Source organism: Pleurodeles waltl, chromosome 4_2 (genome assembly GCF_031143425.1).
Source record: "Pleurodeles waltl isolate 20211129_DDA chromosome 4_2, aPleWal1.hap1.20221129, whole genome shotgun sequence".
Lineage (NCBI taxonomy): Eukaryota > Metazoa > Chordata > Amphibia > Caudata > Salamandridae > Pleurodeles > Pleurodeles waltl.
Window position 1 is genome coordinate 25,273,306 of NC_090443.1, and position 25,817 is coordinate 25,299,122.

Consider the following 25,817-nt stretch of genomic DNA (forward strand, 5'->3'; position numbering starts at 1 on the left):
AAATACAGTTCACAAATATTTTATAGGGGTTCAACATATACCATGGGTGCACTTTTGTGACTTTCTTTAAGAATTTGGGGCCACATGTAGGTAGGTTCAGATTTGCGACCCGCAAATTGCGAGTCAGAGCGACCCCTTCCTAATTGCGAGTCGCAAACCCATTTTGCGATTCGGTAACCAGGTTACTGAATCGCAAAACTGGGTTTGTGCATCGCAATGTGCTTTTTGCACATCGCAAACAGCGAAAGACGCTGTTTGTGACATGCAAAAAGCTACCTACATGTGGGTCTTGGTCCCTAATTAGGTCTGGTGTTAACAAAGACATTTTGTTTAATAAAAACTTCTATTTCTCTCTCTTTTGGCTGGCTTTACTGTGAGTCATTGCATTCTGCCCTTCTACAAGGAGCATATTGGCACACAAAGTAGTTTTGTTCAGTGTCAGGAACTACAGTGGCAATCAGTGACGTAACGTAACTGGAGGGTGCCCCTTTGCAAAGAACATGGAGGAGCCCCCTCTCCAGACTCACTCAGGGCAGGTGCTGTGCTGAAGGGGCCCCCTGGAGGGCGGCTGCGGGGCCTTTGCTATGCCACTGGTGGCAACGTGTGCTTTTAGAGTTCAAAATATTTTGGGTTTTTTTTTGCCAGTGTTTGTTACAATGTTGAGGGCCTGGTAGCTCCCACAACAATAAAGTGTTTCAAAAGCCATGTCAAAACAAGACACGCATTGATGAAACTAAAAGACTTATAAAAATGTCAGATCAGTTGGCTTTGTCAGTGTTTGTTTATTTTCATGCTTCCCATATTCGTGTTGAAAATGGTTACACTGATTTTCCATTAGAAATATTTTTGGGAAATACTAGCATGCATCAACACACTTTACTAAATGACACTTCATTTGCATCTAATCAGAGAGCATTCTGGGAGCATTATACTTAGCCTCATAGCCTAAAGTTTTCAAACATGTGTATACACGTTTTTTTTTTGTACTGGAACCAACTCAGTAGTGAAGTGTGACCTTAAAACATTTATTTACAGCACTCACCCTAATAATTAAGGCTTTCAAATAATGAACCATAAATACAAGTTCGAACAGCATTATCTTTTGGAAACACATTACCTCAACTGCAGAGAGTTCCACTCTCTGTAAACAGGCAGCCAAAGGGTTTGTGCTGCAGAGGGTTGGGCCTACTTGTCCCAAGGACAAAGTAAACATAAAAACTTGATGCCCTTGACCCCAAACAAGATGTCCCGGGCGTCGGGCGATAGGAATTCCACATCCCTGGATTATGTAATGTGTATTTTCTTTTGTCCAGTGCATTAACAAGTGTGTTCTCCTTTTACTATTTCCCACTGTGAAATGTTAAGTTGTAATGACATCCGGGTTTTAGAGTTGTACACATAACTGATTTACAAAGATTCTATTAGTTTATTTGCATGTGATTGAAGAACAGTTTAAATTAAATTTATGTGATTTATTATGGATTCAGTGAGTTATTATGTTCAAACATGAATAAATATACCCTCCAGGACCCAGTTATGTGTGCCTCCATTAAACTTTACATTGGTTGCATATCTCTTTCACTTTTGCCTGTGTGACTGATGCGTGATTGTTTCCATCTCAATCTCGGCTTACACTAGATCAGCTACCAAAGCAGAAACTATCGCCATCTCCACAGCACTTAGTTCCAAGCCCTATAGCAGTGACTCCAGCTGGAAGTGCAGCACCTCCAGGTGTCACAGGTAGGAGTGTTTTTACAGAATATTGTATGAGGTGATGCAGCACAAAGATCTCTTCTGGGAATCCTATCCTGATTACAAGCTTTTTTCTGGTCCTCCCAGGAATACCCCCACCTCCCAGGGACATGTTGGAGGCCATGCAGCAGAGGATGGACAGATACAAAACTGCAGCTGCCCAGGCCAAGGAGAAGGGAGATGACCGCAAGGCACGGATGCACGAACGCATTGTAAAGGTGAGGAATTGCAGCCATAACCTCACCTGAGACAAGAGAAGTCTAGCAACTTCTCTAAGGTGAGAGAATTAGGGGTAACTAATGAAGAGTTAAGTGCGGAAACTAACTTCTATAAGAACACACTAAGCAGGTAAATAATCTGAAGAGCTAACTCACTGGGCACATACCTCAACAGGCAGAAAAGTGGACTACAAGCTTGCATTAAGCAAGAGCAGTGGGATAGATAACCTACTGGGGCAGGTAAGATATCTAAGCATGCAGTGAACACATAACTTTTTTAAAGAGAAAGGTTTTGCATGTTACTCCACTGGATGGAGATGGGAGTGGTAAGTCACATCTAAAGCACGTAGTGAGGATGCTCACCTGTAATGACACATGACTCCCCTTATTTCTACTGATGCTGTAGCTTTGTGCATCATAGGCATATCCAATTATCACAGTTGCAAGCTTTAGTTCTTGCATTGAATCAGGGGTCTTATCACCTTTACTAATACTGTTGAGCAAATCCCACCATAAAGGTAAAATCATATCTTCCAACACTCTAAATTCTTCTGCTGGGAGGCCTTATGGACCACCAGCTGTCTCCTGTTTAAGTTTGACAAGGACTTTTCCTGTTTACTCCACTGTAGTCAGACTACGAAGAAAGTGCTTCTAAGTGGGGAGAAAATTTGGATCCTCTAATTCTTATAGCTAACGATTTATATCTTCTTTGTCTGTTCTTAAATTGTCCTCAATATTTCAGAAAGGATAAAGCTTACAGCTGTGAACCCCAAAAGTGCATTGTTTTAATCAAATTACAAGGCCTTTTTGGTCTGATCTTTTGTGCTAATCAAGCTCAGCACACTTTACTCAGAATGCTGAAGGTTATTTTCTGAAAACGATGTCTCCTACCATCAACTTATATTCCACTTGCAATCTGTCCAGATCTGGGATAACTGTTTGCCTCTTGGGAACTATCGACTTCTTATTGTGGAGCCTGTTTTCTAATTCATGGATAGCTTACTCTAAATCTTGTTTATTTCCCTTGTCAGCTTTCGCCTTTCGGATGGCAGTTTGTGTGAGGCATAGACTTGAATACCGTTAATGAAATCCCAGCCCACATATGTAGGTGCACTCTCTAGATTTATAGCACAAAATTCTACTAATTTATTTTTTTAATGTCTAGCGGCACATTTTCATCAAATAATCGTTCTACCTGGTATTACTGTAGGATTTCTTGAATAGCAGTGAGAAGCTCTAGAATTAACTTAAACATGGTCTGAAAAATAGGTAGGTAAATAATCAATTTCCTGTACCCATTCTGCAGTAGCAAGATCAATCAGAAAATAATCTATGCGTGAAAATGACTGTATTTTTTTGTGTGGAAAGATAACCCTCACTGATACCTTGCGATCTCCCTGCAGATGTCAACCAATCCAAAATAATGAATCTTAAGCCGTAACAACCTGATATGTAATTGAGCTTCAAAAGAACCACGGGAAGACCTATCTGACATAGTATTTTAAGTGACATTCGAATCACCTCCAAAAATATATGAAGGGCTGAATCAGCTAATATAATGTGAAAGTTTACTAGCCATAAAAGTATGTTATGGTAATTATGGTACACCTTAATTAGCATGTCTTATGATCCACTCCCCTGTATTGTCAGGACCTGTGTTCCATTGCCTAGACTCCATACCGACCGCTAATCAGATTTGCATCACCCTTCATGATCAGAACTGATTGGAACAAAATATTAATTCCGGGACTCTTAAAAGTTTTCACGTTCTATCCTTGCTAAGTGTGTCTCCTGTAACAGGAGAATCTGTAACCTACTAGAAGATTACTCGATTATTTCTGATCCTTTTGCTCTACCTATGAGGCAATTAACATTCTGTAACTGCAACACAGTAGGGGCAGTGGAACTCAAGTAGGAAAATTGTATGAACATATAAAGAGAAAGTCTGATCGAATTGTTGAGGGTTTTTAGTTATGTAATGTTGACTAAGTACAGAAAACGCCGCAAAATGACACTTTGCAAAACGGGGTTGGCATCCCTGTCATTTCAATGCCTAAGTGTCTGGGATGGCAATGTGAATATTGTGATTTACTATATAGTTCAATGTACTTTTCGTGTTCTGATTGTATTTTCAAAACTCAATAACAACATGTTTTTTTAAAAGGATCACAGGGTCTGTTCCTGGAGATACCATCTCTGAATTCATTGAAGTCAAATTGGTTATTCAAAAATTCTGCTTTATGTGCTTCCTATCATACCCATTATAGGAACTATTTTTTCCCCATGCAAAACTCCCCACCCATTAGGGACCTTCTCTGCCCATCTACCTTTAGAAGCTCTCCGTTTTCTCTGTGGCATCTGGGAGCACTGCTCAGACCTTCCCTCGCCCAAACTCCTCTCACTTTGCTCAAGTATCCTCTCCCATGTTTCCTGATCCTCTTAATCAAGGCATCCACCTCTGTGGTCCCAGTACTTACACATTTTATTCTGCTACATTACCTTTAAGAATCTTTGTCGGTGGTACGGCATATGTCTGATAGTACTATAAGAGCTAAACCCTGCGCTTGAAGTGACTTAATTTTCATGGTGTCAGAAAGGATTCTCTCCTTTACTGTGTAAGTTCAAAAGTTTACAGGAATCTTTGTAAGTTCATTTCTACTATACTACAATTTAAATGGGCCTTTTTGCACCCTTTAGATGTAATTGACCAGACACGTGGAGGTATCCTGTTGTAGCAGACATTCCTTCAGCAGTTTAACAATAAACGTTTTAGCTCCTTCAAAACTCTTTAGGGATGTTGAGAATTCATAAATTGTTACACCTAACCTGGTTTTCGAGCACCTTCTACCTAGTCAACAGATATATCTCATTTAACTGCAGAATTTGGATAGCTTGGGTATTCTCCCCACCACATGAGTTTTAAAATTCTTTGACTCTGTATGAAATGGTCTAATTTCTTTTCTGGACTAGTGAAGAACTTGGTCATCATGGCATCGCGTATCGTATTGCTAATGGCCCCCTCCCACAACAAGCAAATTCCTATGTGGGGTAATGGGCTTCCCTGATGCATGCTTATCAGCCAGGCCGGTACCAACTCTCCTTCATCTCTGAGAGTTGAATTATTCTAAAACTGGGATGTTTGCAATGTTATCCACCATGCAGGCCTACTGTTCCACCCCTTTGGGAACTTTTTGTCTTTTCTTGGTGTCCTTTTAACAATTATGGACATAAATGGTAGTATCTAGCTAATTTAGAGGTTGACATATATCATTTGAATTTAATGAGGCTATAGGCCTACTCACTAGATTACAGTGTTCACTGTGACTCAGCACGGAGGGATGGAGGGATGTAGGGCTGCTGTATTATCACAAGTGACACTGGCTATCATAGTATCTGCCTAACATACAAGCACACTGATATTCACAGCTGATGAAATAGACATCGGTACCCACTGTACTACTAGAAGCTCAGACTTAGAAATTGTGTTGGGGGTGCTTTTATCGAGAGGGGCTTCTGAGGTTGCTTTAGTCCTCAATGCTTCAGACATTCCAGAAAATTATATTGTTTTTATATAAATTCCAAACAACATTCAGTTGTATTTACCTTGTATTCTGAACAACCTTGCTATTACCTTTGGATCCTCCTTCCACTAAGACTTCTGAAATTACTTTCCTTGTATTATCATGGACATGTTCCCTTATAGCTGTGTCTGTAGCTACCCTAGTACTTGATAGTTTCCATTTCTGATTTTTGAGAGCCATGCCATATGGTCTATATGGATATTTAAAAGTACTAACCGATACTTTCTCTTCTGGCGCGCCTATTTCTGCTATCCTGGTACCTCGTTTGTAAGGCTGTTCTTTAGGAGAACTTCTCTGACTCTTTTCTAGCACCTCAACCCTCCCTTTCCCAAGAATACATTGCTGATTTGGGCCAAAGCTACATATTTCTGGGCATTGTTCTAAGGCCCCTCATGTGTGGTATATCATAGTTCTGAGCAACCAAAATCGTAACATTAGCTGGTGGATCTAGCAACGGTATAAAAGTGTTATCAGTCACCTGGGTCTTCCCTTCAAAAAGTATAGTAGATGGGTTAACACTTAATGACGCGATTTTCAAATTACTTGTTGAACCACCTGCTATATGCCTTCAGTGTGGCTCCTGTAATACTACCAGTAATGTCCAGTGAGCCAATGCATGACTCTGTGAATCCTTTTTAAGCACTGCAACCCCCTGGAGTTTTGTCTTTTTTTTTTTTCAGGTTTTGCTTGGAATGGTATTATAATCTGACTTTATAGTCTATGCAACCTGAAGGCAAATGAGGAGGGAGGGAGATAGTAAAGCCTAGCACCTGACCTGGCTTCAGCCACAGCTAACCTCGTGCCTATACAGCCTCAGTCATCCTTCCCTCGGCACAGCCTGAAAGATGCAAGTTGCCCTTGCATCTCCTGAAGAGGAAAAAAAAAGTGCAAGTTCCCAACGAACTGATCAGCTCCCTCAGCTCACTTCCAATCTCACCAACCCATGGATTTCAGAACAACCAAACAAAGGGACAGATAAAAAGCTTAAACACCTAAAAGTTGAAAATAAAATTACGACACTGCTGAGCGAAATTCTGAGCTCTGGACTGGCATGTCAACGTCCACCATACTCCTCCCTCTATTTTTTGGGGATAGTATTGCATTGCCTAGCTCTCCGAGTGAGGAATGTAGAACAACAGTCTGTGAAAGCTTTTCATACTGCACCACTGTCTCTTTCAGCAATATCAGGATGCCATCCGTTCCCATAAGGCAGGAAAAACCGTTGACTTCTCAGAGCTTCCGGTGCCACCTGGTAAGTTATAATGACTGCTACAGAAAATGAAAACCACAATTAGTTTGGCTCTTGGTTGTTCAACCTGAATGAAGCTTCTTATTGGTTTTCTGTGGAAGGGGGCTTCTTATTTGCCATGTTTATTGAATTATGTGATGTTCAAAGAATCAGTTCATTTGCTTATCTTTGTTTGTTCATTTGGTTCGTTCTCTGTCATAATGATCTCATGGCTTGTTTTTAGGTCTCGCCCGAGACAGCACATGCACCGTCATTTGCAAGATATTTTATTTACTTGCAGAGGGTTTAGATGCCACCTGTTGCTTACCATTGGTTGGCTCTGCAGTTACTCTGATTTGCTTGCTTCTCTTTGGTCAGTATGTGCCAGCATCCATTCCTCTTTTTGTGTTTTCCTGAAAGCCTCTGCTGGGTTAGCACTAAAAGTCAGTTTTAAAAATTCTACTGCACAATGTTGTCTTTCACTTAAAAGCAATGTTATGTTGTGTTCGGAATGTGGATTTTTTTTTTCTTTTCGCTGTTTTTTTTTTTTCCGTTTTTTTTATTTATTTTTATTCAAACCAACATTATGAAACAAGTTAATCTACTGGAATTGTGTCTGTAGGGTCATGTGCCTTAGATATGAATTCTATGTGCCACCTAGTGGGGAATTATTGCACATCGTAATATTTTATAAAGCAAGGTGACTTGTTGGTTTGAAATCATATTCTTGGAGTTTTGAAGATCTTCTTTGTCACGCCCAAGAATTCTGCATTCTTTTAAAACTAAAGTACTACTTATTACACCTAAATATGAGTCACCTTATACCAGGATGTGACTCCAACAAGCAAGGCTGCTATTGCATTCTCCAAATATCCAGAAGCCTCCGTTTGCCATAGTTTCTTGTATATTGCAGCCAGTCAGAAACCCTGCTGTCTGTGGTGTTGCTTGGCCCCCGCTGTCCATTGTGCTGCTTGCCTTCTCCCGCTTTCTGGCGTGGTACTTGCCCCCTCATCCCCTCCTCCCCCTGCTCTTTGTGTGCCTTGCTGCCTCCTGCTCATCATATTGCTTTTCCCATCACATGTTCTTGCTTGCCCCAGTTGTTGCTTGTCCCTTCAGGCTCTTTCATCTTTCGTAGTTGTTTGACCCCTCCTGCATTGTTGGTTGCCTGCCCTGTTGTCCAGCATTGCTGCTTGCCCACTCCCTTTCTTCTGCCCCATGTTTTTGAATGCTGCTGCCATCCTCACTCGTTGTTGCTTGCCCGTGCCATGGCAGCAGAAAAAACCTGACTGACCGAGCCAGTAGGACTTGCCTACACAAGAGGTGTTTGGGCTTTGTCAGTGATTATTCTTAGCTACATTGGAAGCAACACGGCTGCTGCGCAGCATAGCTGAAAGTAAAAAATAATAGATAGCTATATGACTCAGCCACTGCTGACCACACCATAGCAATTATTTTTTAAATCTCTCAGCCATGCTGCACAGCGGCCACACTGGTGTACAATAAGGCCAAAAAAACTTGGCCAAGCAAAATAACTCTTAGGTGAGACGTATTGGCTTGGCCAACACTTGTTCTTTAGTTACTGGTGTTCCAGCTATCCATCCATTGAATGTAGTGAGTTTTCCTGTAAGATGTTTGTGTTACGAAATGTCATTGTTTAGTTGTATATGACCAAGATTTCAAGTGGTTTTAGTGTTTGGATAGGGTTTTTGTTTACATGTATATAATTAGGTTTCCAAATCATTTTATGTAGTTCGGATTCCTATGGGTTCTTGTATGTGACCAGGATTCCAAGTGGTTGTTTTCATGTCGTTATAAATCCCAAGTTATTTTCATATTGTTTGGATCCCCATTAGCTGTGTTTATTAGAAGATTTCTTGTCACTTTATGAAATAAGGTTTGATTTTTGTTTACGAATTGAGATTTGCAAATGGTTAGTTGTATTTCACAATGTTTCCCATTTGTAGATTGTGACTGAATAAGTTGAAATTTGTTGATTGTGTAGACTGGTATTCCCATTGACTGGATTTGCAAGATGAGGGATGCAATTTGTACCTTGTCTGCATTTAGGGCCAAGTGTATCGAAGGATTTTACCCAATCTGTGTCAAATGTGTTTGTACATATGTGCCCTAGTTTCTACTCCCATTACATAGCTGGGAAGTTTCCTACTAGTTAGAGTTTATAATTAGATGCTGCTTCCACAAAGAGGTAATTTCTGGCGAGGTTTCCCATTGGGTTCTGTGTTGGATCAAGCTTTCTGTTGGTTGATTGTGAAAAATGTCAAATTCTTATTTGCCACCTGAATTAATGTATTTAATTACTTTATTTGTGTGTCACAGAACCTCCTATTGCTTTGCTGTGTTCATTAATGCCTGCCATCATGTGTTATTTTTCTTTTTTTTCCCCATTTGAATTTGCGATGAGATCTCCAGTTGGAATTTGGTTTGAAGTATCTAGTTAGATTTTAGGGACCTCAGTCAAATGTTTTGAGTATGGGCTACAATCAGATAGGTGGAATCCGGGTCCCATTTACCTGTTGAGTTTTGGCTACGGGCCTGCAATTGAGGTGTTTGGCGGAGACTTCTCAGTGAGTATTTCAAATGAGGACTTACAGCTATTTCTTTTGAAAGAGGGATTTAATTGAATATTTTACATGAGTTAAATAGGTTTTTGGTATGATATCTTACAATGTTAAAGTTTGCTCCTCATGGATTCTTTTTCCTCTCAGGTTTCCCCCCATTGCAGGGCATGGAGCCCCCTGTTGGAGATCAGAGCATTGCAGGGGTTCTTGAATCTGCCATGAAGCTAGCAAGGCAGGATGACAACGAGGTTGATGAAGAGGAGGATCCAGAAAACGTGCAAAAGGTCTGGCGGGATTGGGTGGCAAAGTTCTCATATTTCTGCACTAATCCATGCAATGCCAGAGGACAGTATGCAACTATTACACCATTGGCTGTTTATTTGAAGCCTACATACGTTTCCAGTTTTTTCCCAAACCTATTGGTGTGATATTTGTATGTACTTAATTTTCTTCAGTCATTAGTGTCTTTGAGATGCAAATTAATCACCTCTTCATCACAGTATTTATTGCCTTTTTCTGTTTTGCAGTATTTGCCACATATTATTTTTCACCCTTTTTTACAGTTTTTCAGAGGAGCTGTTAAGTCTTGCTTTGGTTGTTACCAGACTGTCCTAAATTGGTGCCCTATTTGTGGCTGTCTGAATTGCCCCAGTTCCTTTGTGACTTCACCTGTTGTCAGACTCTTTTCAGAGGCCCTAGTGCAGACAGGGACTACTTGTCCACAATCGTATTGGATTTGTTTGCTGCTAGTGTCCTGGGGTCCATCCTACTGTGGGTCTGCTAACAGGACCAGGTACACCTTTTCCACACTTGACTCTCAGGTTAGCAAGAATGAGCAGTCAAAAGCTTCTCTGGCAGTTAGGTTGGCAAGAACTCAAAACTTAGCAGTCAGTGAATAGACATGCACAGAAAAAGGTCTGTTTAAAACTAATGATTCCCATGATAAGCTGCCAGCACCGAGTTATGTGGCTAACCCAGAACATGGACAGTAGTTCCCATGTCAGCTATGAGGGCGGACTTACTGCATCCCTTCAGATCACAGGTTCTTGACCTCATTACCATGGACATGTCAAAGCTTCGGCACACATAATAGATTAGTGTGATTTCAGGGCAAATCAAAAAGTCAGGATACTAGTTTCAAATGCAGTCGGGCATTCAGGGCAGGGGTACACACTCGTACTGCATGCAGGGGACATTCCATTCCCAACACCATTGCTTACTCTACTCATTAGTTTTTAGCTCTCTATCCTGTACATATGATGGCTTGCTGGTGCTAAAAAAAAAGCTGTGGGGCGACTGCTTCAGAAGAAAATACAAAATAAGGTAAAATATATTCTGTTCTTCCTGAAAAAGGGGCAGAAATGATGGTATAATTGGTCAGACGGATTGAGTCTCCTATTATAAACCGTTGAAAGTTCTCAAAAGAAATTTTTTTTATTTTGTATTTTTGTAGAACAGGCTCATGACCTTCAAGTGAGAGAAAATAAAGTAACAGGCCAGTGGTGATACAAAGCAGATTAGTTCACATATTGGGGGAGCAGGTTTAACAGATCATTAATGGTAAATAAACCTTTGATAGACTATATACAGACAGATCATGACAATATTCAAATGGTTCTCTCACATTGAGCTGAATCATGCTTGCTCAGGGTGGGGATCATTGAGTCAGCAGGTATTTTGTATGGCATCTCTCTCGCGCCTGTAGCTCTTTTAAGTAGCAAAGGAAATTCAGCTTATCCTCATTTACAGACTTCTTTTCCCAAGCAGGAGTGGTTTAAGTCTGTGACTGGTGATGTTCTCTATCCCGCCATTTTATTTTTGGACCTACTGCCCCTTCCATTTTTTTCTGCATGTAAGAGTGTACGATAGTGATTCTTATGACGTTTTGAAGCTTTTGTGTGAAAACACTTGCAGTTTTCCAACATATGCGTTTTAAACTGCACATAAAATCTCAGAATAGCCTGTTAAGTTTGTATAGGTTGCTAAAGCTGAGGAAGTGCTGGTTCTGCCAGAAGCATTACAAACGTAGATTTGGCATGATTGCGGCCAGTGAAGTGGTTCTAGTTGTGTTCCAGTTCAAGAAGAGACATGCTAGTTGAAAATAATCTCAGTGAGTGTGGACACAATGTTGGCAAGTTAGACCAGTTCTCTCATTCTTTTGTGGTATACAGAGTTCAGAAAGGTTTTTGTACTTGTAGTTCGTGAGTTGTTGCTATTGAGTATAAATGCTGTCAGTGTAGCACACTTTGTGAATTGTTTCATGCTGGTTCGCATTCATCAGAAGAGAGCGGTCTGTTATTGGAACAGTTTAATAGGCTGCCTTCTAGGATTTTGGGTGAAGTATCTCCCAAACTCTGTATCTCAGTAACTCATCAACTAACTAACTACCTCTCTTCAGTAAGAGCCTGCATCAATGTCAATGGATAATAGCACATTGCAGGATTTTTGGTTTGTATAAACTAAACTCATAGCTCATATATGTGATGGCAGAAATATAAGAACTCTGACTAGAAATACTTTTGTGAATGTACAGGAGAGTCAATGCCATTTGATGGAATGATTTTCTTTCTGAAAAGTTGGTGGTTTGCAGTCCTCTGACAGTGATGGTTTGCAAAGGTATAGACAGTGGTTATATTAAGCATTAGTTACTTCAGGAAAGTCATGTTTCCGCTTTCCTATTCATTTGTTCGGTTCTAAGGAACCGAAAAAACACTTCTTGGTAACTGCAGTTACTAACAAACGTTCATCAATTGTTCTGCACTCTAACCTTTCTTCTTTTGTTAATAGAATGGTGGACATCCTTTACCTGGGAGACATGCCCCAGCAATGAGGCCCATGCAGGTTCCTAGCAACAGATCTGCTCAAGAGGCCACAACACCCCCTGGCTCTGCCAAACCCAGCCCCAAAATCTCCACAAAAGGTAATAGATCAGTAGAAATGCAAGAGACACTTTGGTAAAGTACTTCAGGTTCTAGAAGGTCACAGGCCAGTGTTCGTTACTCATTGTGGGTTAGGAGAGCATTCTTTAAACTCCATATACTAGTTAAAACTTATCACTGTTGGACCAGAGGAGTCCTTGTATATTATGCTATGTTTTTGGATGCCTAATATGTGATGGTGTCATCTGCAATCTAGGAGGATTCCCTGGGGCAAGAGCTCCGTGGGGGATGCAAAGAGTCCTTTTAACTTTCCCACACCAGTAAAAGTATTCAGTGCTCCATGTGCTTGATCATTGTGTCTTACCTTACTGTAGAGTCACAAAAGGGACAGCTGGTTCTACAACCCTCCATAACAGCCATGGAATAACTAGTAATTGATGTGGTCACTCATCTCAGATTTCCCTACCTATACTCCTTGCATCCTTGTGTCAGTGTCCATATTGTTCTTACCATGTACTTGTATCTGTCTCAGTTGTCCTGTGACATTGATTCCATGCCTCAATGTGACCATCTCCAGCATATCTACTCCTAGGTATCTGTGTGTCCTTGTTCTAAGTGTCAATGTGTATGTGCCTTTGTAACATTGTCTTGTAGTTCCAATCTTTGTGACTCCCCATTCAAGTGTTCTGGTGTCCCTATGTGATTGTATCCCAATCAAAGAGTCCTTTTCTTCTAATCCAGGTATTCCCCCTTTCCCTGTCTGATTGGAACTATATCAATGTCACTCTATTCCTGTCCCAGTGATAGTGTTCATAGAAGTAACGTATGTGTCGTTGGAAGTTAACAGGGCCATTAGACGCATTGATGCAAATACATTATAAAGTGTTCTTTATACACTTGGGGACTTTAAGAAAGGCTTTGAGAACCAGGACTTTTTTCAGTTCTAGTACATTGATTATTTGAGGAACCCAAAGGGGACCACAAGGCATTTGCTTCTAAAGCTTGTAATGTGACTTTACAATTTCTGTTCATTTTAGTCTGATGTTTAGGGCATCTCTAGATCTAAGGGTTAAGTGGGACTTTCTTTTAGAAGTTTAGTCGCTACCCCAAACTGCTTAGAACAATTGAAAGACCACGTCTCTGCCCCAGTAAGCTTCTAGATACAACTGTAGGCTCATGTGAAACATGGTCAAGGGGATAGCCTCAGTGGATGACTGTGAAGTCTGGCTATCTCCAATATCACCATACTAATGCAATGTAGCTTCTGAAATGAGGTTTCTAACTTTATATACAATTGTCACAGTACTAAAGGCTGCAGCTACAGAGGGCAGGCCAAGTGTTCTCCAGATTCCAAATAATACCGCAATACCGATGTGTTATGGACAGGGGTGTCCCAGCATTCTCTGCATCCCAAATATTAGAGGAACTTTCTGGAATATTTGGAAGTCCAGATCCATTCCATTTTATTTTGGAGTGTCAATGACGGCTTGTATTGACAGTGGTACACACTTTGTCTTCCCTATGCCTTAATATTTCAAGGGGGGTCCATAGTCAGGCATGGTACTGTTCCTCTCTATCTTTATTATCACACACAATTGGTGGCCTGCAATGTAGGGTTAAACTCTTTCTTCTCTGTGCCACACAATTTGAATGCTCATTATATTCCAGACACCTGTCATCTTTCTACTCTCTTATATACTGTGACCACCCCATCACTAGTGAGATTGGACCCGATAATGAGGGAGATCAGTCTCTTTTTCACTGCCTTTCGTCAATCTGCGTACTGTCTCCTTTATCCCCTTTTCATGCGTCTTCTCTGCCTCCACCCATACTTTTAATATCCCATCTGTCACCTCCCTTGCCTTGATATATCTCCTCTCCCCCTTTTTATCTGCCATATTTTCCCGATACCTCCCTTGTTTTCTGCCTTCCTTCTTCTTTTCTTACTTTTCTCTATCGTAACACCTACCTCCTTCTGCCTAGACTCTCCTCTCTCAACATTCTCCTGTCTTATTTTTCCACCTCAGGTTCCTCTCTCCCTGCCCTCTTTCTTCTGTCAGTTCTTTAAAGTCCTTGCCCGTTCTGTATACCTGCCTCCATGTTCTTTGTTACCCCTCTTTGCCTCATCTTTCTCTCCTATCCTCGCCTATCTCTTCTCTGTAGCTGTCATCTATTTCTCATACCCCTACAACTGTCCATGATTTATTTCTCCTCTTTAGTGGCCTCTTTCCACATAGCTTATTCTTTAACCTCTCTGTCTTTCCTATCCCTGCCACTTCTCTATACCTCTTCTCCTTTCCTTGCCTATTCCCGGCCATTATCTTTTGATGTTTGTTTCAAGCTCTCCCTGCCTTCCAACAATTGCCCTGTGTCAATAAACCTGTCCTCCTCTCTCCATGTCTCCCCTTTGCCCAGACCCTCCCTAGCAATTCTTTGTCCCACCTTCTCTCTCTTTCAGTCCCTAACTCATATTGCCCTTTATAGTTTTCCATCTACCTGCCTTCTCTATCTTCTGACCTCTTCTCCTCTTACCTTCCCCTCTCAGTGCCTCTTCTCACTCATCCCCTCTCTTTCACCCATCCCTGAATCCGCTTTCCTTGCATACCATCAGAGGTGTGGAGTTTAACAAAATATCTACTTGTCCATGGTACAGGGTGTGTCATAAATCTGCTTGTCCTTTAAAAATCCACTTGTCCCTGGGGTGCCTTTAGTGCAGCGATAAATTGTGACAGCAATTTCATTATTTAATAGCTCTGATAATAGCCTCTCTGATTATTTCAGGGCTCATACATTAGTACAGTTTGAATACTAGCAATTTATTTTTACTGCCTTTCCACAGTTCACATACTGGGGCCTGAAGTAATGGTGAGCAATAGTTCCAGAGATGGAATACAAACCTACTAACTTGCATGTTTTAGGGATTTTCACCTGCTCTTCTTTGGTCTTTTTCTGTACTGAGAAGGGTTGGAAATTTAATCCTGAACAGGAGAGAAGTAAACTTCTTCCAGGGTTGGGAATAGAAATGGTTGGAGGGAAGTGAACTTATAAACACTCAACAGATATTTGCATGAGCAAATCTACGCATGCATAGTTGCTTGTGCTAAAATGCAGTTTGCAAATATTTCCTAGGTGTACAATTTCCTGGCCTACTTCTGTAAATTCTTGTAAATTCAGTAAAGTCATAAATCTCCCCTAATGCCTGGACATATACCATGTGTGCACTTTTGTGACTTCCTTTAAGAATTGGGCCCCCAATTAAGTCTGACATTAAGCAAGAGTTTTGGATTTATTTTTAAATCCTATCTCTCTGTCTATCGCTGGCTTCACTGTGACTGACAGCATTGCGCTCTTTCAAAAGGAACATATCTGCACACAAAATAGTTTTGTTCAGTGTCAGGGGCTTCTGAGCAATGTGTGCTTTTTGAGACCAGCAAACTATTTTTTCTTTCTGCCAATGTTCGTTATAAAGGTACAGGCCCAACAGCTCCCACAACAAAAAAGTTTTACAAAAACCATGTCAGAACACAACACACATTGACAAACCCAAAAGGCTGACCACCAATGTCAGACCTCTTGACTTTGCCAATGCTTCTTTGTCATGTGTCTCATGATCTTGTTAAATATGCTTACACTGATTTTCCCTTATGACTTCTTTTGTAGCATGCTTCAACACGTTTTACTAAAGGATGCTGCAAGGAAATGGTACCTAAAATTCATGGTAAATCAGCAAAACCTTTTTTCCTAGTTGCATCTTTTTGTGAACATTTTATTTTGAAAGCTAAGAATCAAACTTGCTTTCATGCTTCTTCAAATATTTGCTTCGGATCAGAGTGCATTCTCGGAACATTATACGTAGCTTCATATTGTTAAACTTTGCAAACATTTGCACACATTTTTATAATGGAATCAATCTCATTGGTGCAGTCTGAGCAAACATTTACTTAAAGTGCTCACCTAAATACAAGTTTGAACAGCATTAGCATATGGATACAAATATTTCATTAACTACAGACAATGTCTTTCCCTGATCCATTGTGTGGTACTGTAAACTGGCAGGCTAAAGGGTTAAGCTGCAGGGGGTTAGGCCTACCAGTCTTAAGGACAAAATAAACATGAAAACTTGTAGTCCTTGACCCCCAAACAATATATACTAGGCATCGGACTATAGGAATTCCACATCCCTGATAATACACTGCCAGTCTCCTGTTTTTTTTTCTTTCAGCATTTACTTGTCTATTCCCTCTTCCCCTTTTCTTCTCTTTCTGCACACTTTCTGTCTACTTGCTTCTTTTTTTCATTTCTCTACCCAATTTCCCGGTTGTTTCCCACACTTTCTTCTCTGCACTCTCACTCTTCAGTTCCCAGCAACTTCACTTTATTCCCCCCCTCCCCCCCCCCCAGCCATTTCGCTCTCATCAGTCTCATTTTCTGCATCTTCTCTCATTTCTCTGCCTCTTGCCCCTCTTTTTCTGCCATTTTTCTTTCCTCGCCTCTCTTCTTCCCTCTCCATGTTTCTTTGCTCTATTAGTGTAGGAAACCAGGCTTTTTTCTGGTTGTCCTCCAACCTCTTGCCTGTATTTGGACTGTTAGATGCTCATTTTCGACTCTTACAGTACAGTGCGTCCCTGCTAACCAGGCCTCAGTGCCAGTGTTCTTTTCCCTAAAAGAGTAAAATGGTCTAATTGTGTACAGTTGACATACACTTTAGCAACCCTGTAAGTCCCTAGTAAATGGTACTTAGGGCATGGGTACTAAAGAGAGTCCCTAAAGGCTGCAGCATGAATTATGCCACCCTAAGGGACCTTACAGAAATTACATGCAGACTACCATCTCAGTCTGTGTGACATCCTGCAAACGATGTGTGAAAACATGACATGGTATGCTTACTGTGTGCCACGCCCAAGTCACTGCATATAATTTAGGTAAGTCACGTCCACAGCAGGCCTTATAGCCCTAATGTAGGTTGTATTATATTACATGTGAGTGCATCTCTGCATGAGCAGATATGCCACTGTGCTGTCCAGTTCAATTACTAGATAGTACAAGTGAACAGGGAAGCCATCTTAATTATATGTACTGGACACTGGTCATTACAAGTTCCCCAGCTACATTATGTCTTTACTGAAACCTATTGTGCTTTGTATCCAACACCTCGCCTTAATAAATCCATACTGATGCAAGTATTGGATTTATTATGACATGCACCCAGCGGGCACCTTACCCAGAGGGCACCTTAGAGGTGCCCCCGACACTTGCTAGTGTTCTAGTGTGCTAACTGACTGGTATCGTCCAGCCTTTCACCACACTCTAGTTTCTGACCCCCTGTAGGTGAGAGCTAGCAGTTTCTGAGGTCAGGAAACAGTGCCTGCTCTGGAGAAGGTGTTATCACCTTCTCCAGCAGGATGGCTAGTAAATCTGCATACCAAGGCCAGAGGCTTCTACGCCTCTGCTGCCTTTGATATGTGACCCCTGCTTCCTCCAGACCTGGAGAATGCCACTCCTTGCCCTGAGGCCCATTTGGCACCAGGACAGACAGGAAATTAGCTATGCAGCAGACATGTTGCACCTCCAGGCTAATCATATCCCTTGGATGGGCTGCCTGATGTGCTCCTCGAAAGAAGGGTTCCACCATCTTGTTTTTGGTGGAACTAGGGATTCTGGGTCGGGAAAATGCCCACTCCCCAGAAGAAGTAGTCATTTAGGGGGTGTAGTCACTCCAGGTGTAAGTACCCCATTGGCTACTAACCCACACTCCCCTTAACGTCCCTAAATTTGTTATCAGAAGGATGCAAGAAGAAGAAGGACAAAGAAGAGCCGACCAGCGCAAGAACTGTGGGATTTGGTTCCAAACCCTGCCTACCTGCACCTGTCCCGACAGTTGCAAAGACCTGACCCGTCCTGCAGCTGTGCATCTTCCCAAAGCCTCGTAGGCTTGCCAGCACTTTACCAGCCAGTCAGCATCTCCTTTGAAATGGAGAAGCCATTTCCTGGCACCAGCAGACACCAACCGCGACTGCCCGGTTCCCCGTGTTGCTGACCATCGGGTCCACTGAGGGAACAACTCACCAGGAATGGTATCTTGAGTGTCCGGGAGTGCAGCCCCATCGACCCACCCCATCGTTTAGACGCTGAATCTGCACGGAACCTTCTTGCACCAATACCCGAGGCACCACAGGGACTTGCAAGCACCAAGGCTTGTTTGTGTTCAGTAGGAACACTACCACCGCAAAAACCTACCTGCACAACATGGAATTTCCAGAAAGGCCAGTCCACGCCATGAGTTGTCTTGCTATGTTTCTTTCCCCTGCAAGTACCTCGACAACTGTGAGAGCCTCAAACTCGCAGATCTGATGGGCAAAACACCTATGCACCCAAGCCCTGCAGCCAGAGTCTATTGAAACCAATGGTGCCTCTGTGGTCCTGAGACCCTCAAGAGCCTAGCACCCTTTTGGGTTCTGTCGGACTGGCCCCTAAGTCCCCACTTGCAGCCTTTTTCTCATAGATACTTTTCTTATTGACTGCAACATGTAATGTTCAAGGCTACCACAGCTGGAAACCTGCCACCACTAGAAGCACCTCTGCACCCAGACACACCAGGGCATGTAAACCCGAAATGTTGGTGCTTTCTTGGACCTTGGCCCCTACTTACTTTAAGTCCAGAAGCACCGTCCTGTGAGTCGTTTCCAAGTGATCCTGTGCAGTGTATGTTTCTCCCATAGGATAACATCGTTCAAGGCTTATGCCTCAAATCTGACAACTGTATTTACTGTATTTTTAAATATTGCTAATTTGCAGAGTACTTAGGTGATCTTGAAGATCTTGGTGTTTAAATTAACATAAAAATCTATGTTTTTTTCCTAAATTGGTCTTGAATTTCTTCTTGAGTGTGTGTCTCATTTTTTGACTCTGTGTGTTCAACAAATGCTTAGCACTACCCTCTGATAAGCCTAAGCTGCTTGCCTACACTACCACAAATAGAGGATTTGGGCTTATTAATGTGAGCCCTGTGAGCCAATAAGGGTCATCTGGAATATCCACGTGGTATATCCCTACATTGATACACTACACGGATAGCCAGCTTCCTGCAATTATCACTACATTTCCCCCCACTCTGTCTCATTTCTCTGCATCCTCTGTTTCACTGTCTTCTTCCTACCTGCTCCCTCCCTCCTATGTCTCTGTCACATGCCGCCAGTCTGTATTCTTCTTCCCAGTGGTTGCAGGTGGTGCACACTGGCACTTATTTTTATGGACCAGCACTTGCTTTTCCTCACCAGACTTTGACCCAGAGCAAGAAAGAGAGAAACACAAAAAGGAAGGAAAAAGGAAGAGAAAACGGAAAACTGTGACAAAACAAGGATGAAAAAATAAAAATATGACAAAGAAAGCAAGGATGAAAAAGAATCAGAAAAACTGAGACAAAGGGGCAGGGAATATCAGGTGGTGGAGAAAAGAGGCGTGGGGTGGAATGAAGACTACTCACCATTGGCACTTGCCACCCCAGACATTCACTAGTGACGGCCCCAGGCTTTTGAGCAATACTTTCAGTCCCAACCCTAATTCTTTTATGAATTAAGCAGTGCTTCTCCCCTCACCAGCATCTTTCTCCCCTGCTGGACATATCCTCCTTCCAGTCTCTAGTCTTCATTATGCCTACTTTGCCTTCCCATTAACTATTTTGTCTTGTCCCTTGACTCTTCATTCCCAGTCTCTGCAAACTCCCCACTCATTCTGTCTCCTCCCAGTCTGCCTTATATTTCTTATTCTGCTATTTCTTCAATCTCAGCTACCTCTTCTCTCATCTCTTCCTACCATCTCACTCTCTCTTGTACTTTTTGCAGCCCAGCAACAGCTGGATTTCCTTGAAGGCCGTAAGAAGCAGCTGATGCAGGCAGCATTGCGCGCAAAGCAGAAAAATGACATGGAAGGGGCCAAGCTGCACCTGCGTCAGGCTAAGGGGCTTGACCCCATGATAGAGGCATCACAGAGTGGGCTACCAGTCGATATCAGTAAGGTAATGGTATCTATTCATGTCAGATATAGGGACGTGAAGGGTCTGACAAGGTCAGACGTCCTACTGAGACACATATTTACGTACTGTTGTGTGGGTTAGTAGATGTTACTAAACCTTGTCTGACAAATATTGGCCTGTATTGCTTTAACAGTTTGCCTGAGTTTATGTTTGTGTGCAGGCAAAAAGTATGTTGGAACTAATGCCAAAGAAAGAGGACGGCTAAAGGGACCTTGCTAGAATGTTTTCCATTCACATCACTGAGCCCAAGGCATTACCTACACCGAATTTGCCCTGTGGTAGTTCTGGCATTGTCATTGCTACCACCTGTAATAAAGGTAATGCTGGCAATGATATGAACTGAAAGTAAGCAGAGCTCTCTGAATTCGGTTTACTTTCAGTCTTTTCCACTCTTTGGCCATCGCCAAGTGATAATTATTGCACCTGATTTCGAACACTGCCGAGTCTGATTTTATCACATGTAATAAGTATTGCAGCTGGCCCCAGGGCACCCGTAATCAAAACTGATCTGTAGTATGTGGACTTAGTAAGCCATAGCTGATTTGCTAAGACCCTTCTGCAGATGTTTACCCAAATGCATTATCTGCAGGATTAAGGTAGGTCTTGTCCTAGCCCTCCCCAATTTTTACTCTCTCTTGCATTCCCATTTGCTTCCACTTTACACTTTCTATCTCACTAAAGGTAGTTGGCTTTTAGAAACCTGGTTACAACCTCCAAGACTTGACATCTGGTAAATAAGGCAATTCACATTCGGAACATAAGAAGAGACCTGCCAAAGTTGGCCGCCGGTGTCTCAGGAATTGGCAGATGTACTGTTAGAGACAGGTATGAATAACACACAATACAAAAAGTCGGTTGTATGGCAGCCACCTGCAATCAGACACTGACATTGGGAGAGCAGAAAATGGAGTATCGTCTGTTGTCAGGTGAACATTCACACTTCCCAGTGGAGTAAACATTCTTGGCTTAGGTTCACGCCTCTGCTGAGCATTCAGGTGTCGCATCAAGCTGAAGGCCTAAAACTGGTACCTTTTAGTGCATCCGCAAAGGAGAAACAGACACCTAGAAGGGCACATCTTCTAGCGTGGATGAGGGCGATTAAAAAAAGCTGCAGGGATACATGGGGCAATAGTTCAAAGCAGCATAGCATTTACGGATGTCACATCGAACTAAAGGCCTAAAACTGGTACCTTCAGTGCTTCAGCATAGAAGAAACATACACCTAGAAGGGCACATCTTGTAGTTTGGATGAAGATGATAAAAAAGGCTCCAGGGACATATGGGGCAGTAGTCCAAAGCAGCCTATCGTAGACAAACCAATATTCACAGACTAAGCTAGAAAAGTGTGAGTGAATAAAATATGAGCATAACACGAAACCTAAAAACACAAACTAAATCACAAAACATATATTGAGCATAAAAGTACTCGCTTTTTAAGGAGCAACAACAAAGGAACGATCTGCTGGTCTTGTGGAGAGCTGCATATTTTGTAAAGCTCCACACCTTGACTCTGGGTGTTCTAAATTCTGTTGAGTGCCGCTGAAATATCTTTGCATTAAGGGAGGTCTGCAATAATAAAACGCCTCCATGTCCTTAAGTTTAGCTTTACCAGTCAGAGATAATTTAAAAAAAATTAATTACAATGTACTGTCTGAAATAAGCTGCGGTCGGGCTTGCGTTGTTTTTGTTTCAATTTGGGAGCTTCTCATTTATCTGCTGCTGGGTGAGTCGATATCTTGAAATCGTTATTGCATAGCTTAGTGATGCTCTAAATTCTGTGGTCTCTGAGCTGTGTGGCTCTTCTTTCTCCAGATCTTGAAGAACTGGAGGCATTCCAAACCCATTCCCTTTTAGGTATGTGTTGTATGGTGGCATAGAAAATGTTGACTTCTCAGGTTTTTGAAGTTTGAGGAAATGCACAAGCTGTACCCTGTTCTTAGGTAAGGTCATCTTTGCTTCTGAGCAATTCTTTCACCTTTGACTTTAGGTGCCTCAGGCCCCTGTGAATGCTGAGGATTTTACCCTTGCTCCGCGCCGTGGAAGTAATGTTCCAGCGAAAACGACAGCACAGTACACAGATTTGATGGAGTTACTGAAGCAGCAGCATGAGGTGGGGCTTGCCGCATTACACTCCTGCTATATTCTCCCACTTCTTAAACCAAGTTCCCACTCTTCTGTTAGGCCTGCTGTAGCCCCCGTTAACCAACCCTTATCGAATATTTTCACGTTGCGCAGTTTGAGTCTTCCTACATAATCTTTCACCACACATATAGCTTATTAGGTGCCTATCCTACTATTGTTGAATGGTGTTTATCCGAGTTATAACTGATACCATGGCATCTGTCAATTTCTCCTTTGTCATCCAGATGTGTATGTCGTACTCAAAACAGTTTACTCACCTGGGGAACATCACAGAAACAACCAAGTAAGTGCTGTACCAATTTCTCTTGGTTTGTTTTAGCACCTTTTTAGTTTTTCTCCAGCTCCCTTCTCTTGCTCTGTTCCATCCCCTCTCTCTCTCACTCTGGTCTGGCTCCCATTCTCTTCTCTGTCTTACTCTGCACCTGCCCCATCAGTGTCTTGATTTTTTTTTGCCTCCGCTTTCTGGCTGTGCTCTCGACACCATTATAGAATTCCCATCTCCCTTCATATCATCTGGACAATTTATTTGTGTCCTGAACTGCCATTTATTGCACAGTTCAATTTGGGAAAGAGATACTAATAGTTTGTAACCATTTAACAAATTAGATTAAGGTTTATGTGTCCATCCTAATTCCCGGAGAACCCAATCCAGAACAAAATCTCTGTGTAAATTGAGATCACTTGTCTGTACATGTATTTTATTTGGGTATTTACTAAATCTGGCATTTATCTAAATTGTACACCATTAGTCAGGCACCTGATAACAATGATTTGTTACATAAAATATTAGGACTGCAAATGTGTCCTACGAACATAAAGCTATGTGACAACTTCACTCACTACTCTGTCTTGGTTGGCTCTTTGCTTGCCTCTCTATCTGAACTCCTGCACCACTCTGTCTTGATTGGCTCAGTGGTCTCCATCTACTCACTTTGATATACTTAGCTGACATTTGTCCATCTCTCTGGGCTCTAGACTACCTATTCCCTTGGACACAGTGTCTACCCTTTCTTGCTGACTTTGATTCTCTGTGTTCCAGTTACCTATTTGTCACTGGGCTCCGAGCAAAGCCTGCGTCTCGCTGGACCCCTTCCCTACCTGTGTCTATCAGGGCTGTGGCCCCTTCCTCTGCCTTGCATCCTCTGATGCTCCATGTCTGCCTTGGTAGGCTCAGCTCCACCTCTTTTCTCCATCCCTTGCTCTTTCTTGCTCAGCTCTGCTCTCCCCTGTCCCTCTCATCTATGACTTCTTTTTGATCCCACTCAGCTTTGTTCTGAATCAGCTTTGTTCTGAATCTTCCCTTTCATTTCTTCCTGCCGCTGTTCCATGCTTTGTATTTATTTACTCTATTTATTCCAGACTGAGGGCCCTCTTCTGTGTTAGCTTCAAACCTGTTTTCCCTTCCTCTTCCTTGTTTCCCACTACCCTATCTTGCTCTGGACTGCTCTTTCACTGTTATGCTTGATTCTGCACATCCCCTGATATCCTCATCTACCGCCACTTCTGTTTCTCATCTCTACCCGTCTCTCTCTCTCTCTCTGTTGTGCCCTCCTCTCGCTTTTGGCTCTACCCATTTTTTTCTTGCATTGTCTGGGACATCCATTCTGTCTTGCCTCCATTTTCTCTTAGCTCTATTCCTGCTGCACTAGCGTATGAATTCCCCCATCTCATTTTGGCTGCCTCTCATTACCCACCCCTTTCTGCCTTTTTTTACTCCGCCACTTCACCTTTTTTCCCCCTAACACTACCCCTTTCTGTATGTCTTAACTCTGCACTCTTGGTTGGCCCTTCTCACGCCCCTTGTCAAAGACTATCTCTGTTTTGGCTGATTTGACACTCAATGACCCAGTCCCTCCTCACTCTTTCTACCCCTAATACTCTCAGTGTCTCTGTGTTTCATTGTCCTTGCTCTGGCTCCTCTTGTATCATGCAAGTCCCTCCTGCTTTTACTTTTTCTGATGTCCAGCATCTCCCTAACAAAGTTGTACAGTGCCTTATACCTTGGAATCTCAAGGGCTCTCACCCATTTTTTTTTCCTGTTTAGGTTTGAGAAGATGGCAGCAGACAGTAAGAAGAACATTGAGATTTTGAAACAGGCACATGCCAAGGGTTTCCCACTTCCCAAGTTTCACTACGAGGAGCGAACTTTCAGTATTGTCAAGTAGGTACTCACCTTATGGGCATTATTTTGAGTTTGACCAATGTTTCACCACCCTCACTAGAGTCCTCCTGTCCTCTCTCCGTACCTGCTATGGTAGGTAAGGCACATGGGTCACCACCATCCTAATTTTCAGGATTTGGGTGACTCCTGTGGGGACACAGAAGAAGACATAAAGAACCCCACTGAGGACATGTTAGTCTATCACTGATACTGATCCTCCTCCTACGTTCTACCTATGGTTGTTTCTTATCACTTTGTTGTGTGTCTATTAGTTGCAGTTGGCAGAAGGTTGGCCTTTCCCATAGCTTACACCATTATTGGTACAAAGTCAGATTTTCTCCTCTACTTGGAAGATCAAGTGAGATAATTTATTAAGATAAATTAGTGGAAGGTCTCTTCCAGGTTAGTGTATAAAACATTAAACCTCTTTCAGGGGTTTGCCTGAAGTTGACACCACAATTTCTAGTTAGTCTGAACAAAGGATGGGGGCAAATCTTCTTTGTGGACTTCAAGAATTGGAAACTGAGCACTCTAGATCTATACAGATTCAGCACCCTATCAAACCTGTGAAGAAAGCTTTAGCCTAAAGGTCTATGTTGTTTTAATGGGGGTGCGGAAGATCTGGCCAGACACATTTTTAAGTGAACAGGAGCCCTCAGGTCAACTTGAACGTAGAAGCCATAAGGGATGAAAGAGGACATAGGGTTTGGGTTGACCTATCCATTATAGCTAAATTTCAGTGTATTAACATAATTATTTACAGAGAGGAGGAGGTTAGTTCACTCCTTTACTCTCTCTCTTTCTCTTTCTCTTTCTCTCTCTCTCTCTCTCTCTCTCTCTCTCTCTCTCTCTCTCTCTCTCTCTCTCTCTCTCTCTCTCTCTCCCTCTCTCCCCCTCCCTCGCTCCCTCGCTCCCTCCCCCCCCTAGGATATAGGGCAATTCCTGGATGACACTGCCATCCCATCCTTGGAGGAAGAACATGTGGAATAGCTATAAGCCTGGTTGAGGTGCACTGTGTGCCCCAAGTCGTGGGTAACTTGTCCAACAGCCATGTGAATGAAAAATATGACAATTCTTAGGACTCTTTGTATAGCTTTTCATCCCTACACCCCTTCTTAAAATGCATTGCTCCTAGACATAGGCCCTTTGCGTGAGTTGAGGCCAGAATTGTGATATGAAAAAGAGTGCCTTCAGAAAAGAGGAGTTAATTCAAACGAACGATCCCACCAAGGCTGGAGATGAGTG

The 25,817-nt window shown here is 42.3% G+C and overlaps 1 protein-coding gene across 3 annotated transcripts in view; it reads left to right on the plus strand.

Moving 5' to 3' along the window:
• CC2D1A (coiled-coil and C2 domain containing 1A) overlaps positions 1 to 25,817 on the plus strand; it is a 130,046-nt gene that overhangs the window by 19,690 nt on the left and 84,539 nt on the right. For all 3 annotated transcript variants that reach the window (XM_069230445.1, XM_069230447.1, XM_069230446.1), the window contains exons 9-17: positions 1,639 to 1,740; positions 1,840 to 1,970; positions 6,731 to 6,803; positions 9,506 to 9,642; positions 12,146 to 12,278; positions 20,079 to 20,251; positions 22,257 to 22,379; positions 22,636 to 22,694; positions 24,456 to 24,572. In XM_069230445.1, coding sequence (XP_069086546.1) covers positions 1,639 to 1,740; positions 1,840 to 1,970; positions 6,731 to 6,803; positions 9,506 to 9,642; positions 12,146 to 12,278; positions 20,079 to 20,251; positions 22,257 to 22,379; positions 22,636 to 22,694; positions 24,456 to 24,572 — 1,048 coding nt within the window. The remainder of the gene's footprint in view (positions 1 to 1,638; positions 1,741 to 1,839; positions 1,971 to 6,730; positions 6,804 to 9,505; positions 9,643 to 12,145; positions 12,279 to 20,078; positions 20,252 to 22,256; positions 22,380 to 22,635; positions 22,695 to 24,455; positions 24,573 to 25,817) is intronic.